The sequence below is a fragment of the Pristiophorus japonicus genome, chromosome 1 (assembly GCF_044704955.1).
Source record: "Pristiophorus japonicus isolate sPriJap1 chromosome 1, sPriJap1.hap1, whole genome shotgun sequence".
NCBI classification, from domain to species: Eukaryota; Metazoa; Chordata; class Chondrichthyes; family Pristiophoridae; genus Pristiophorus; species Pristiophorus japonicus.
This window is the reverse complement of record NC_091977.1, coordinates 534398548-534414572: the sequence shown is the minus strand read 5'-3', so window position 1 is coordinate 534414572 and position 16025 is coordinate 534398548. Positions and strand designations below refer to the sequence as shown.

The 16025-nt window shown below is 47.4% G+C and overlaps 1 protein-coding gene across 2 annotated transcripts in view; it reads left to right on the top strand.

Annotated features, from left to right (window-relative positions):
- Positions 1-16025, top strand: part of LOC139260782 (desmoglein-2-like) — a 106603-nt gene that overhangs the window by 83048 nt on the left and 7530 nt on the right. The window contains exons 12-13 of one of the 2 annotated variants that reach the window (XM_070877035.1): positions 8003-8215; positions 12502-12684. In XM_070877035.1, the coding sequence (XP_070733136.1) occupies positions 8003-8215; positions 12502-12684 (396 nt within the window). Of the gene's footprint in view, positions 1-8002; positions 8216-12501; positions 12733-16025 lie in introns of both variants that reach the window. The other variant, XM_070877034.1, reaches the window with a different exon arrangement.

Genomic DNA, 16025 nt, shown 5'->3' with positions numbered 1-16025 from the left:
TTGATTTCTCATCGCCTGCTGTACCTGCATGCCAACTTTCAATGACTGATGTACCATGACACCCAGGTCTCGTTGCACCTCCCCTTTTACTAACCTGTCACCATTCAGATAATAATCTGCCTTCCTGTTTTTGCCACCAAAGTGGATAACCTCACATTTATCCACATTATACTGCATCTGCCCACTCCCCTAACCTGTCAAAGTCACCCTGCAGCCTCTTAGCATCCTCCTCACAGCTCGCACTGCCACCCAGCTTAGTGTTATCTGAAAACTTGGAGATATTACATTCAATTCCTTCATTTAAATCATTAATGTATATTGTAAATAGCTGGGGTCCCAGCACTGAGCCCTGCGGCACCCCACTAGTCACTGCCTGCCATTCTGAAAAGGACCCATTTATTCCTACTCTCTGCTTCCTGTCTGCCAACCAGTTCTCTATCCACATCAATACATTACCCCCAATGCCATGTGCTTTAATTTTGCACACCAATTTCTTGTGTGGGACCTTGTCAAAAGCCTTTTGAAAGTCCAAATACACCACATCCACTGGTTCTCCCTTGTCCACTCTACTAGTTACATCCTCAAAAAACTCTAGAAGATTTGTCAAGCATGATTTCCCTTTCATAAATCCATGTTGACTTGGACCGATCCTGTCACTGCTTTCCAAATGCGCTGCTATTTCATCTTTAATAATTGATTCTAGCATTTTGCCCACTACTGATGTCAGGCTGACCGGTTTATAATTTCCTGTTTTCTCTCCCTCCTTTTTTAAAAAGTGGGGTTACATTAGCTACCCTCCAATCCATGGGGGCATCACCTTAAAATTAGAGCCAAGCCATTCAAGGGTGATGTCAGGAAGAACTTCTTCACACAAAGGGCAGTGGGAATCTGGAACTCTCTCCCTATTGAGGCTGGGGGTCAATTGAAGATAATTTTTTGTTGGGCAAGGTTGTTAAGGGATATGGATTAAAGATGGGGAGATGGGGTTAAGATCCGGATCAGCCGTGATCTCATTGAATGGCAGAACAGGGTCAAGGAGCAGAAAGGCCTCCTGTTCCTAATCTGACCGTTAGCGTGCATGTTAAGTAGCTAATCTGCTTTTTCAATGCACACACAATGGATTGGTTGGCCAACGATTGCTTCAGTGACATACTCTTAAAAGTGATTACCTACTTGGGTGTTGGCCTCTTCTATTCAATGCTGCCATACATCATCATAGACAGTCCCTCGAATCGAGGATGACTTGCTTCCACGTCAAAAAGTTCACAGATGTTTCAATGAAGGACCTAATATTCCAGATCCCGAACTACATGTTGAAGGGTGGAAGATACCTGTGCGTGGATTTTTTTAACGTGGGGTGACCGTTGCACACCAGCCACCACACGGGCTTGACAGAGCGAGGTCTTGGTCCAGTGGCAAGGGTTAACCAGGACGACTGGAGACCAGCTCTGCTGCACGGACCCAGTGCGCGCACATATCGCAGTGTGGGCTGGGCCCGTGCTGCCCCTGGGCTCCCGCCTCTCCTGGGCCCCGGTCACGTCCCTCTACAATCTCTCGCCGCTCCTTCGCCCCGACCTCGCCGCTCCTGCTGTAACGGGCCTGGACCTTGGTGACGTCCCTTTTCACTGCCGTTGCTCTCCTGCTCCAGCGCGTGCTGCTCCTTGGAATGGTAGTGGAGCGGAAAGAGCTGCCATACAGGATCACTGTTGTCTGTCAGCCCAATAACTCATCACTCCTCATTTGTACCCATTTTCCCTGATTGGCTTTCCGAAATATTTTGGGATATTCTCGTTTTCCCCCCCCCCAACCCCGTGCACGCAAACACATACGCAAACACGACGGTTAATATAAGTAAATGTGTATGATAAGACCTTCAAAGCAACAACAACTTGTATTTACATAGCACCTTTAAGGTAGAAAGACACCCCCCAGGCACGTCACCAAAGAGTAATCAGGCAAAAATGAACACCGAGCCGAAGAAGATATTAGGACGGGTGATTAAAAGCTTGGTCCAAGAAGTAGGTTTTAAGGAGCATCTTAAAGTAAGGGAGAGAGAGGCGGAGAGGTTTACGTAAGAAATGGGAGCAGGAGTAGGCCATTCAGCCCCTCGAGCCTGCTCCGTCATTCAATAAGATTGTGGCTGATCCTCTATCTCAACACCACTTTCTCGTCCTATCCACGAATCCCTTGATTCCCTTAATATCCAAAAAATCTATCCATCCCTATCTTGAAAATACTCAACGATCGAGCCTCCATACCCTTTAGGGTAGAGAATTCCAAAGATTCACCATCCTCCCATAGAATTGAAAAGTGGGGAAGTTATGCTAAACCTGTATCGAACCTTGGTTAGACCCCACTTGGAGCACTGCGTACAGTTCTGGTCACCATATTATAAAAAAAGATATAGAGGCACTGGAGAGGGTGCAGAGAAGATTTACAAGGATGACACCAGAAATGCGAGGGTATACCTATCAAGAAAGGATGAACAGGCTGTGAAAATAAAAGGCCAAGGGGTGACCTAATTCTTTAAAATGATGAAAGGTTTTGATCGAGTGGATACAGAGAGAATGTTTCCACTTGTGGGGAAGAGCATAACTAGAGGCCTTCAATATAAGATAGTCACCCAGTAATCCAATGGGGAATTCAGGAGAAACCTCTTTACCCAGAGAGTGGTGAGAATGTGGAACTCGCTGTCGCAGGGAGTGGATGAGGCGAATAGTATCGATGCATTTAAGGGGAGGCTGGACAAGCACATGGGGGAGAAGGGAATAGAGAGTTATGCTGATAGATTTAGATGAGGAAAGACGGGAGGAGGCTCGAGTGGGGCATAAACGCCGGCATGGACTGGTTGGGCCGAATGGCCTGTTTCTGTGCCGTATATCCGATGTAATCAATGACTGAGCCTGCACAGACCTCTGAGGTAGGGAATTCCAAAGATTCACCACGTTCTGAGTGAAAAAATTTCTCCTCATCTCAGTCCTAAATGGCCGACCCCTTACTCTGAGACTGTGACCCCTGGTTCCAGACTCCCCAGCCCGGGGGAAACATCCTCCCTGCATCTACCCTGTCAAGCCCTGGAAGAATTCTGTATGCTTATATTCACTGGAATTTAGAAGAATGAGAGGGGATCTCATACAAACATATAAAATTCTGACGGGATTGGACAGGTTGGATGCAGGAAGAATGTTCCTGATGTTGGGGAAGTCCAGAACCAGGGGTCACAGTCTAAGGATAAAGGGTAAGCCATTTAGGACCGAGATGAGGAGAAACTTCTTCACCCAGAGAGTGGTGAACCTGTGGAATTCTCTACCACAGAAAGTTGTTGAGACCAGTTTGTTCGATATATTCAAAAGGGAGTTAGATGTGGCCCTTATGGCTAAAGAGATCAAGGGGTATGGAGAGAAAGCAGGAATGGGATACTGAAGTTGCATGATCAGCCACAATCATATTGAATGGTGATGCAGGCTCGAAGGGCTGAATGGCCTACTCCTGCACCTATTTTCTATGTTTCAATGAGATCACCTCTCATTCTTCTAAACTCTGGAGAATGTCGGCCTAGTCTAATCAGGAAGGGAATTCCAGAGCTTAAGGCCTCGACCGCCAATAGTGGAGCGAAGTAAGTAGGGGATGCGGAAGAGTCCAGAGTAACTGCACACATTTCTTTAGAAAGCATAATGGTCTTGACCTTACGGCTCAGGATGGTGAGCACATTGGCACTGGTATTCACCAGGCTCACCAGAGCACGCAAATCCTCAGAGTTCCACAGCCTCAGAGTCTGAACAAATGATAAAGACCACACCGAGGTAGGAATTCTGAGATATATTCTTACGCCCTCACGAACAAACACAATCTACAAGATGGCTCCAACTGTCAACATGTGACTTTGCCACATGATTCTTTATTATTTACATCAGTAGTTACAATACGTCAGTAGTCCACTAGGGGGAGCTCTGTTACATAAGAAATAGGAGCAGGAGTAGGCCATTTGGCCCCTCGAGCCTGCTCTGCCATTTAATAAGATCATGGACTCAGCTCCACTTCCCTGCCCGCTCCTCATAACCCTTTACTCCCTTATTGCTCAAAAATCTGTCTATTTCCTCCTTAAATATATTCAATGTCCCAGCCTCCACAGCTCTCTGAGGCAGCGAATTCCACAGATTTACAACCCTCAGAGAAGAAATTCCTCCTCATCTCAGTTTTAAATGGGTGGCCCCTTATTCTAAGACTATGTCCCCTAGTTTTAGTTTCCCCTGTGAGTGGAAACATCCTCTCTGCATCCATCTTGTCGAGCCCGCTCATTATCTTATACGTTTCAATAAGATCACCTCTCATTCTTCTGAATTCCAATGAGTAGAGGCCCAACCTACTCAACCTTTCCTCATAAGTCAACCCCCTCATCTCCGGAATCAACCTAGCTCACCTTCTCTGAACAGCCTCCAATGCAAGTATATCCTTCCTTAAATACAGAGACCAAAACTGTACGCAGTACTCCAGGTGTGGCCTCACCAATACCCTGTACAGTTGGAGCAGGACTTCTCTGCTTTTATACTCTATCTCCCTTGCAATAAAGACCAACATTCCAATTGTCTTCCTGGTTACTTGCTGTTCCTGCATACTAACTTTTTGTGTTTCATGCACAAGGACTTCCTTGTGAGTTCAATGTCCCCACACAAGGTCAGCAAACCGGGCACAGTCTACAATGAGACCTTGCCACCAGTAGAGAATATAACCTGACTGTTCAGATTGCATGTTTCTTGAGGTGCATGTTCCTCAACTGAGAAACTAGCAGTCATAGAATCATGGAAAAATTACGACACGGAAGGAGGCCATTCAGCCCATCATATCCGTGCCAGTCGAAAGAGCTACCCGGCCTAATCCCACTTTCCAACTCTTGGTCCATAGCCCTGCAGGTTACGGCACTTCAAGTGCACATTCAAGTACTTTTTAAATGTGGTGAGGGTTTCTGCCTCTACCACCCTTTCAGGCAGTGAGTTCCAGACCCCCACCACCCTCTGGGTATAAACAGTTCTTCTCATCTCCCCTCAAATCCTGCTACCAATTACTTTAAATCTATGCTCCTGGTAGTTGACCCCTACTGCTGCATGTAATAGGTCCGTCCTATCCACTCTATCTAGGCCCCTCATAATTTTATACACCTTAATTAAATCTCCCCATCAGCCTCCTCTGTTCCAAGGAAAACAGACCCAGCCTATCCCAGTCTTTCCTCATAGCTAAAGTTTTCCAGTCCTGGCAACATCCTCGTAAATCTCCTCTGCACCCTTTCTAGTGCAATCACATCCTTCCTGTGATGTGGTGACCAGCACTGCATGCAGTACTCTAGCTGTGGTCTAACTAGTGTTGTGTGCAGTTCAAGCAATAACCTCCGTGCTCTTGTATTCTATGCCTCGGCTAATGAAGGAAAGCATTCCGTATGCCTTTTTAACCATCTTCTCCACCTGGCCTACCTTTAAGGATCTGTGGACATACATTCCACGTTCGCTCTGTTCCTCCGTACTTCTCAGTATCCTCCCATTTATTCTGTATTCCCTTGCCTTGTGGCCCCTCCCCAAATACATTACCTCACACTTTTCCGGATTGAATTCCATTTGCCACTTTTCTGCCCAACTGACCAGTCCATCGATATCTTCCTGCAGTCTACAGCTTTCTTCCTCGCTGTTGTCCTTGTGGATATTGTACTTGTGGATAAATTAGCACCTTTCAAAGGGATAAGGAAGTCTACAGCTACAAGTGTTAATTTTGCATTTTAATTGTGTAATGTCAAATTTCTTGGGCAATTAAGCATTTTCAGTGGCAACTTGGCCATCTCCGCCCCTGCCTCAGCTCATCTGCTAAAACGCCCATCCATGCCTTTGTTACTTCTAGACTTGACTATATCAGTATTCTTCATGCCGGCCTACCACCTTGTACCCTCCGTAAACTTGAGCGTATCCTAACCTCGCATCAAGTCCCGTTCGCCCATCTGGACATAGTGGATAGTAAGGGTCTATTTCCATTGGTGGAGGGGTCTATTACGAGGGGCATAGTTTTAAGGTGGTTGGTGGAAGGTTTAGAGGGGATTTGAGGTGGGATTCTTCACGCAGAGGGTTGTGGGGATCTGGAACTCGCTGTCTGGAAGAGTGGTGGATGCAGAAACCCTCACCACTTTTAAGAGATGGTTGGATGGGCACTTATAGTGCAGTAACCTGCAGGGTTACGGACCTAGAGCTGGTAATTGGGATTAGACTGGATAACCTCTTGCTGGTCAGCACTGATATAATGGCAAGTACTGCAGGGAATCGAATACAGCCAGGGTGATGATCTGGACTAGTTTCGATCACCTGGATGGGTCAGAGAGGAATTTTCCCAGATTTTTTTTCCCTAATTGGCCTGGGTTTTTATCTGGTTTTTGTCTCTCCCAGGAGATCCCATGGCTCCGGTTGGGGTGGAGTGTAGAATGTTTCAGTGTAAGGGGTGTTGCAGTTGTGTGGGGTGGACTGGTTGGGCCGGGTGCTCTTTACCTTTCCGTCATTGTCCATTGTCCATAGGTTTATATGTAACCTTCAGGGCTGCTGACCGAGGGCCGTGCGGCTCTTTGTCGGCCGGCGCGGACACGATGGGCCGAAATGGCCTCCTTCTGCGCTGTAAATTTCTATGTTTCTATCAATCTCCTGTGCTCACTGACCTACATTGGCTCCCGCCTCAATTTTAAAATTCTCATCCTTGTTTTCAAATCCCTCCATGGCCTCGTCCCCTCCCTAACCTCCTCCAGCCCTACAACCCTCCCAAGATCTCAGCCCTCCTCCAGTTCTGGCCTTTTGCACATGCCCGATTTCAATCGCTGCACCATTGCCTTCAGCTACCAAGGCCCTAGGCTCTGGAATTCCCTCCCGAAACCTCCCCGCCTCTCTCCCTCTCTTAGTTTGAGATGCTCCTCAAAACCTACCTCTTTGAGCTAATATCTCCTTATGTGGCTTGTGTCTGATAACTCTCCTGTGAAGAGCCTGCGTTAAAGGTGCTATATAATTATAAGTTGTTGCTCAGTTGCAAACAATTTAACAATTCTTCACGCAGATGAATTCTGTTTGGGAATCTGGTAGTGATCATCAAAGGAAGACATCATTGTCCATTTAGGCGATGGTGATTATTTGCCTTTCTTACATGATTAAATAAATTGGATGAACTCCACAACTATGCAATGTACAGACATTTGAAGGAATCGACCTGAAGCCCTTTTCTTCATATCTTGTGTTGTAAATTATTCAATATTCACCGGATTGTTTTCAAAGCAAAATTGATTCTTCATTTTAGTCATTACATTTAGATTTCTTTCTCGAGAGTTAATCTTGTTCTATACATCTCATTTTTGTGATGATTTTTTAACTGAACAGTAGCATGTCAGCTGTTCCTTTTAGCGTCCGAAGGTTGTGGGTTCAAGTCCCACTCCAGAGACCCGAGCACAAAACTCTAGTCTGACGCACCCAGTGCAGTGCTGAGGGAGTGCTGCACCGTCGAAGGTGCTGTCTTTCAGGTGAGACGTTAAACCGAGGCCTGTCTGCTCTCTCAGGAAACGATCCTATGGCACTATTTCAAAGAAGAGCAGGGGGAGTTCTTCCCAGTGCCCTGGGGCCAATATTTATCCTCGATCAACATCACTTATTTTCCAGATAATCTCTTTTTTTTTTAAATCACATTGCTGCTTGTGGGAGCTTGCTGTGCGCAAATTGGCTGCCGCGTTTTCTATATTACAACAGCGACTACACTCCAAAAGTACTTCATTGGCTATTCTGCACTTTGGGATCTCCTGAGGTCATGAAAGACGCTATATAGATGCAAGTCTTTTTGTTTTATTTTAGTAGAATTTACGTTTGGATTTCTTTCTTGAGAGCTCTACACATCAAATTTTTATGGCGTGTTTTTAAAGGAACAGTATTGAGTTTTCCAGTTGTGGCTATTACTGAACAATGTTTTCTCTTTCCCGCCCCTCTCTTTTTTTTTTAAACAGATCACTTTAGTTCAACATCCACTGGGACCATCGTTCTTAAAGTACAAGATGCTAATGACCATGCACCGAAGTTTGAGACATCACACCTCTGTATGTGCAGCAACTCAAAACTCTTGAAGCTCACTGCTTTCGATCCGGACGGAGCTCCGTATGGCGCGCCTTTCCGTTTTAAAATAGACACGAACGAAAAGTGGCGGTTAGGACATACCGACGGTAAGACCCGTGGGCTGGATATTCGGTGTTGATCTATTCGGGGCGGTAATGGCGGTAGGGGGGGCCCGGGAACAGTTTGCGCCTCGGTGAGTAAGTTTAGGCAGCTGGGCCCTGAGTCAGGGAGGCATTGTGCACCTCTCTCTCGGGGCGTTAGGATGGGAAACATCCCGAGCGCTCCGAGAGACGTGTGGCAGCGGGCGGGAACCCACGAAAACATTCCCAAACCATGGCCCATGCCACCACAACATAAATCGCAAGAAAAATTAAAAGTGAAAACAATCCCGCGCACCTCAGGACTGCATCACTCACCTCTCCGCTGCCGGTATCGTTGGACCGCCCTGATTTCCCAGGCAGTCACTGCGGAGCACGCTGCCGGCCGTACAGGTCGGGCAAGAATTAAAACTCTTGCCGGTGTCACGACCAGGGACATTGCATGCCGGGTGCAACTCTTCCGGGCGGAGCTGCTCCACGCTGACGTAAAATAAGAACATAAGGAATAGGAGCAGGAGTCGGCCAGACGGCCCCTCGAGCCTGCTCCGCCATTTAATACCATCATGGCTGATCCGATCAAGGACTCAGCTCCACTTCCCTGCCCGCTCCCCATAACCCCTTATCCCCTTATCGGTTAAGAAACCGTCTATCTCGGTCTTAAATTTATTCAATGACCCAGCCTCCACAGCTCTCTGAGGCAGCGAATTCCACAGATTTACAACCCTCTGAGAGAAGAAATTTCTCCTCATCTCAGTTTTAAATGGGCGGCCCCTTATTCTAAGATCATGCCCCCTAGTTCTAGTCTCCCCCCATCAGTGGAAACATCCTCTCTGCATCCACTCTGTCAAGCCCCCTCATAATCTTATACGTTTCAATAAGATCACTTCTCATTCTTCTGAATTCCAATGAGTAGAGGCCCAACCTCCTCAACCTTCCCTCATAAGTCAACCCCCTCATCTCCGGAATCAACCGAGTGAACCTTCTCTGAACTGCCCCCAAAGCAAAAGTATATCCTTTCGTAAATATGGAAACCAAAACTGCACGCAGTATTCCAGGTGTGGCCTCACCAATACCCTGTGTAACTGTAGCAAGACTTCCCTGCTTTTATACTCCATCCCCTTTGCAATAAAGGCCAAGATTCCATTGGCCTTCCTGATCACTTGCTGTACCTGCATACTAACCTTTTGTGTTTCATGCACAAGTACCCCCAGGTCCTGCTGTACTGCGGCACTTTTGCAATCTTTCTCCATTTAAGTAAAATCGGGCCGGAAGGATAGTTGCGGGGCGCTGGAGGCTGACTGCCCGCCATGAACACCTCACCGCCGCCATTGCCGCCGCTCTGGGGCGATAAACGGCGCGGAGAGGACCCGGAAATCCCACCCACTCTTAACAGTGCTCTTAACTTGGGGTGAAAAATCTTCATTCCAGAAACTGGCTATAACCATTTCTTTTTCATCTTCTTTGGCTATCTACACATTTTGGGCGAGCAAACTGGTTCTGGCCTCGGGCACATTCTCGATTTCCGGCGCCCCACCATTAGCAGCTGCCAAGGCCCGAATCTCGAGATATTTAAATGAACTTTAATGCAGAAAAGTGCTCAGTGATATATTTTGGTAGGAGGAACGATGAAAGGTAATAAAACTAAAGGGTACAATTCTAACGGGGGTACAGGAACAGAGAGACCTGGGGTTACATGTGCACAAAAAACTGATGGTGGCAGGGCAGGTTGAGAAATCGGTTTTAAAAAAAAAGCTTACAGGATCCTGGGCTTTATACTTAGAAACATAGAAACTAGGTGCAGGAGTAGGCCATTCGGCCCTTCGAGCCTGCACCGCCATTCAATGAGTTAATAGCTGATCATGCAACTTCAGTACCCCATTCCTGCTTTCTCACCATACCCCTTGATCCCCCTAGTAGTAAGGACTTCATCTAACTCCCTTTTGAATATATCCAACGAACTGGCATCAACAACTTTCTGTGGTAGAGAATTCCACAGGTTCACCACTCTCTGGGTGAAGAAGTTTCTCCTCATCTCGGTCCTAAATGGCTTATCCCTTATCCTTAGACTGTGACCCCTGGTTCTGGACTTCCCCAACATTGGGAACATTCTTCCTGCATCTAACCTGTCTAAACCCGTCAGAATTTTGTATGTTTCTAGAGACATAGAGTACAAAATCAAGGAAGTTATGATGAACCTGTATAAAACAGTGATTTGGCTGCAACTGGAGTATTGTGTCCAATTCTGGGCCCTGCACTTTAGGCAGGATGTGAAGGCCTTAGAGAGGGTGCAGAAAAGATTTACGAGAATGGTTCCAGGGATGGGGGACTTCAGTGACGTGAATAGACTGGAGAAGCTGGGATTGTTCTCCTTGGAGCAGAGAAGGTTGAGAGGAGATTTGATCGAGGTGTTCAAAATCATGAGGGGTCTGGACAGAGTAGAGAGAGAGAGAGAAACTGTTCCCATTGGTGGAAGGGTCGGGAACCAGAGGACACAGATTTATGGTGATTGGCAGAAAGTTCAAAGGCAGCCAGAGGAAAATCTTTTTTACCCAGCGAGTGGAGTTTGGAACTGCCGTCTTGTTAATCGTTAGTCTGCCCTCTCAGGTGGGTTTAGAAAATCCCATGGCACTTATTTCGAAGAAGAGCAGGGGAGTTACATACGGCACAGAAACAGGCCATTCGGCCCAACCAGTCCATGCCGGCGTTCATGCTCCGCTCGAGCCTCCTCCCGTCTTTCCTCCTCTAAATCTATCAGCATAACCCTCTATTCCCTTCTCCCTCATGTGCTTGTCCAGCCTCCCCTTAAATGCATCGATACTATTCGCCTCAACCACTCCCTGTGGCAGCGAGTTCCACATTCTCACCGCTCTCTGGATAAAGAAGTTTCTCCTGAATTCCCCGTTGGATTTCTGGGTGACTATCTTATATATGCTGTTCCCCACAAGTGGAAACATTCTCTCTCTCTATCCACTCTTTCAAAACTTTTCATCATTTCAGGTCACCCCTTTTTATCGAGAGAAAAGAGACCCAGCCTGTTCATCCTTTTCTGATAGGTATACCCTCGCATTTCTGGTATCATCCTTGTAAATCTTCTCTGCACCCTCTCCAGTGCCTCTCTATCCTTTTTATATACTTTTCAATCTTTCTCGCCACCATGCTCCATCTCACAGTCGACAAGCTCCCCCGCTGGAGTGGGACTAAACTACAGAACCTACAGAACTACGGAAGCTGTTCAACCTGCGCCGTCTCCAGGCCAGGTCCAAGACCACCCCAACCTCTCTCGTCGAGCTACAGTACGCGGACGCCGCCTGCGTCTGCGCGCACACAGAGGCTGAACTCCGGGACATAGTCGACGTATTTACTGAGGCCGAAAAAAGCATGGGCCTTATGCTAAACATCCGTAAGACAAAGGTCCTCCACCAGCCTGTCCTCACCGCACAGCACTTCCTCTGAACCTCCACCCCCCACCCCCAGCAATAAATGCCAGCCTTGCCAGCGACGCCCACAGTCGAGGAACGAATAAAAAAAATGAAATAAAACGTAATTTGATTTGCAGTCGATTGCCATTTATGTCTATGTTGAATTTGTGCCCAATCCATTCAACTCTCTCAAGTGCAGCACCTCTAGACAAGAACTGCCCACGATTTCATCAGTTTAGAAGAGATTGACTCCATGTCGTTAATTTTTAAACCTGTTTGTTCTTTAAGCAGTTTACATGTGGCACCTCTCACCCCTGCACCCACCCTCTCAAGCTGCTTTCCCGATTGTGAATTTGGAAATGAAGCTTCCGATAGCACCGTGGCTGCAGTGTGCACCATCTACAAGATGCACTGCAGCAACTCGCCAAGGCTTCTTCAGCAGCACCTCCCGAACCCGCAACCTCTACCACCGAGAAGGACAAGGGCAGCAGGCGCATGGGAACACCACCACCTCCACGTTCCCCTCCGAGTCACACACCATCTTGAGCTGGAAATATATCGACCGTTCCTTCATCGTTGCTGGGGGTTAGAATCCAGGAACTCCCTCCCTAACAGCACTGTGGGAGCACCTTCACCACACGGACTGCAGCGGTTCAAGAAGGCGGCTCACCACCACCTTCTCGAGGGGCAATTAGGGATGGGCAATAAATGCCGGCCTTGCCAGCGACGGCCACATCCCGTGAACAATTTTTTTTTTTGTAACTGGAGTTTGATCTGTTAATGAGAGCGGTTGTTACATTTTTTTTTAGCAGGTGATCTTGTGAGGAATACAACGTTCACAATGATTAACGCTTTCAATTCGTTTTGTTTTTATAGCAACAAGCATGGAACTGGTTCCAATTCATGAATTATGGCCCGAAATGTTTACAGTCCCAGTATGGGTTGAAGACAACGATGGCAATGGCCACACCGTGAAACTGGATGTAAAAGTGACCGACTGCCTTGACACCACTATGTGTCATTCTGAGAAATTAATTCAGTCACCAAAAGCTGTGCTGGGTACTGGAGCAATTGCTCTCCTGATTCTCGCATTGCTGCTGCTACTATGTGAGTTAAAAATGACCAACCCCTTCGTTTTAAGAACATAACAGAAGAAATAGGAGCAGGAATACGCCATCTGGCCCCTCAAGCAAGCTCCGCCATTCAATAAGATCATGGCTGATCTGATCATGGACTCAGCTCCACTTCCCTGCCCGCTCCCCATAACCCCTTATCGCACAAAAATCTGTCTATCTCCGCCTTAAATATATTCAATGTCCCAGCTTCCACAGCTCTCTGGGGCAGAGAATTCCACAGATTTACAACTCTCTGAGAGAAAAAATTCCACCTCATCTAAGTTTTAAATGGGCGGCCCCTTATTCTAAGATTATGCCCCCTAGTTCTAGTCTCCCCCATCAGTGGAAACATCCTCTCTGCATCCACCTTGTCGAGCCTCCTCATAATCTTATACGTTTCGATAAGATCACCTCTCATTCTTCTGAGCTCCAATGAGTAGAGGCCCAACCTACTCAACCTTTCCTCATAAGTCAACCCCCTCATCTCCGGAATCAACCTAGTGAACCTTCTCTGAACAGCCTCCAATGCAAGTATATGCTTCATTTTTGGTGTGGAAGCAAGTCATTCTTGATACGTGATGATGATGGTTATGATGCTTCCTTAAATACAGAGACCAAAACTGCACGCAGTATTCCAGGTGGGGCCTCACCAATACCCTGTACAGTTGTAGCAGGACTTCTCTGCTTTTACACTCCATCCCCCTTTGCATTAAAGGCCAACATTCCATTGGCCTTCCTGATCACTTGCTGTACCTGCATGCTAACCTTTTGTGTTTCATGCACAAGGACCCCCAGGTCCCGCTGTACTGCAGCACTTTGCAATTTTTCTCCATTTAAATTATACTTAACTACTTTTATACTTGACTGTCCCAGGGGGCTGCAAAACAATTTCGCCAAGGCTGAAGAAGCCACAGCCTTTCGCAAAATTTGGCAGATGGAGTAAAATGTTGGAAAGTGTGAGGTCATTCACTTTGGCAGAAAAAATCAAAGAGCAAGTTATTATTTAACAGGAGAAAGATTGCAAAGTGCTGCCGTACAGTGGGACCTGGGGGTCCTGGTGCATGAAACACAAAAGGATAGTATGCAGGTACAGCAAGTGATCAGGAAGGCCAATGGAATGTTGGCCTTTATTGCAAAGGGGATGGAGTATAAAAGCAGGGAAGTCTTGCTGCAGCTATACAGGGTATTGGTGAGGCCACACCTGGAATACTGCGTGCAGTTTTGGTTTCCATATTTACGAAATGATATACTTGCTTTGGAGGCAGTTCAGAGAAGGTTCACTCGGTTCACTGGGCTGAGGGGGTTGACTTATGAGGAAAGGTTGAGTAGGTTGGGCCTCTATGCATTGGAATTCAGAAGAATGAGAGGTGATCTTATCGAGATGTATAAGATTATGAGGGTGCTCGACAAGGTGGATGCAGAGAGAATGTTTCCACTGATGGGCGAGACTAGAACTAGAGGACACGATCTTAGAATAAGGGGCCGCCCATTTAAAACAGGGATGAGGAGAAATTTCTTCTCTCAGAGGGTTGTGAATCTGTGGAATTTGTTGCATCAGAGAGCTGTGGAAGCTGGGACATCAAGAAACCGTCTATTTCTGTCTTAAATGTTTTCAATCGATAAGGGGTTATGGGGAGCGGGCAGGGAAGTGGGGCTGAGCCCAAGATCAGATCAGCCATGATCTTATTGAATGGCGGAGCAGGCTCGAGGGGCTGAATGGCCTAACCCTGCTCCTAATTCTGGTCAGCACACGGACTGCAGTGGTACAAGGCGGCGGCTCACCAGCACCACCTTCTCTCGGGTGACATGGGGATGGGCAATAAATGCCGGCCTTGCCAGCGATGCCAACATCCTGTAAACGAATAAATAAAAACATTAAAAATTCCAGAGCCTGGGACCTAGACAGCAGAAGGCAGGGCAGCCAGTGGTTGGGTGAAGGAAGTGGGGGCGATGCACAAGAGGCCAGAACTGGAGGAGCGCAGAGATCTCGGAGGCTGGAGATGGTTACAGAGATAGGGAGCTGGGGGGTGAGGCCATGCAAGGATTTGAACAGGAGGATGAGAATTTTAGAATTGAGGCATTGCCGGACCGGGAGACAATGTAGCTCGGGGTGATGGGTGAACATGCCTTGGTACAAGTGAGAATAAGGGCAGTAGGGTTTTTCAATCCAACATCCTCTCCATCACAAACATTGTCGCCTTCCATCTCCGTAACATCACCCTTTTCCACCACTGCCTCAGCCTGCCTGATGCTGAAACCCTCGTCTATGCTTTTTATCACCTCAAGACTCGACTATTCCAGTGGTCTCCCGGCTGGCCTGCCACCATAAATTTCAGCTCATCTCATATTGTGCTGCCCACATCCTAACCCTCACCAAGTCCTGTTGACACGTCGCCCCCTAATGCAAGTTGACTTACATTGGTCCCTGGACCTCCAATGTCTCCAATTTAACATTCTCATCCTTGTGTTAAAATCCTTGGCTCTCCCTCCCTCTCAGAGACGTGCTGTGGCTCAGTGGGCAGCACCCTCGCCTCTTGAGTCAGAAGGTTGTGGGTTTGAGCCCCACTCCAGGGACCTGAGCACATTAAATCTAGGCTGAGGCTCCCAGTGCAGTGCTGAGGGAATGCCGCGCTGTCGGAGGTGCCGACTTTCGGATGAGACGTTCAACCGTGGACTCGTCTGCCCTCTCGGGTGGATGTAAAAGATCCCAAGGCACTATTTTGAAGACGAGCAGGGGCGTTATCCCCGAGTGTACTGGCAAATAATAATCCCTCAATCAACGTAACAAAACCAGATTATCTGGTCATTATCACATTACTGTCTGTGGGAGCTTGCTGTGCGCAAATTGGCTGCCGCGTTTCCCACATTACAACAGCGACTAGACTCCAAAAGTATTTCATTGGCTGTAAAGTGCTCTGAGACATCCGGTGGTCGTGAAAGGCGCCATAGAAATGCAAGTCTTTCTTTCTGAAGCCTCCTCCAGCCCTGCAACCTTCCGAGGTCTCTCTGCTCCTCCAATTCTGGCCTCGTGCATCCTCCTCTCCCTTTACCCCACCATTGGTGGCTGACTGGACCACAAGCTCTGAATTCCCACCCTAAACCTCTCCTCCTTAAAATGTACCTCTTCGACTTTTAGTCACCCCCTCCTAGTGTCTCTGCAGTGTAATTGCTTCATGGGTTCTCTGCTTAACAACTCATAGCTACACATTTGCTGTAAGTAACTAGCTGGTTTATTCACAAAGAGTTAACAATCAAACTGAACCCAACCAGTTCATCCACCAGGCT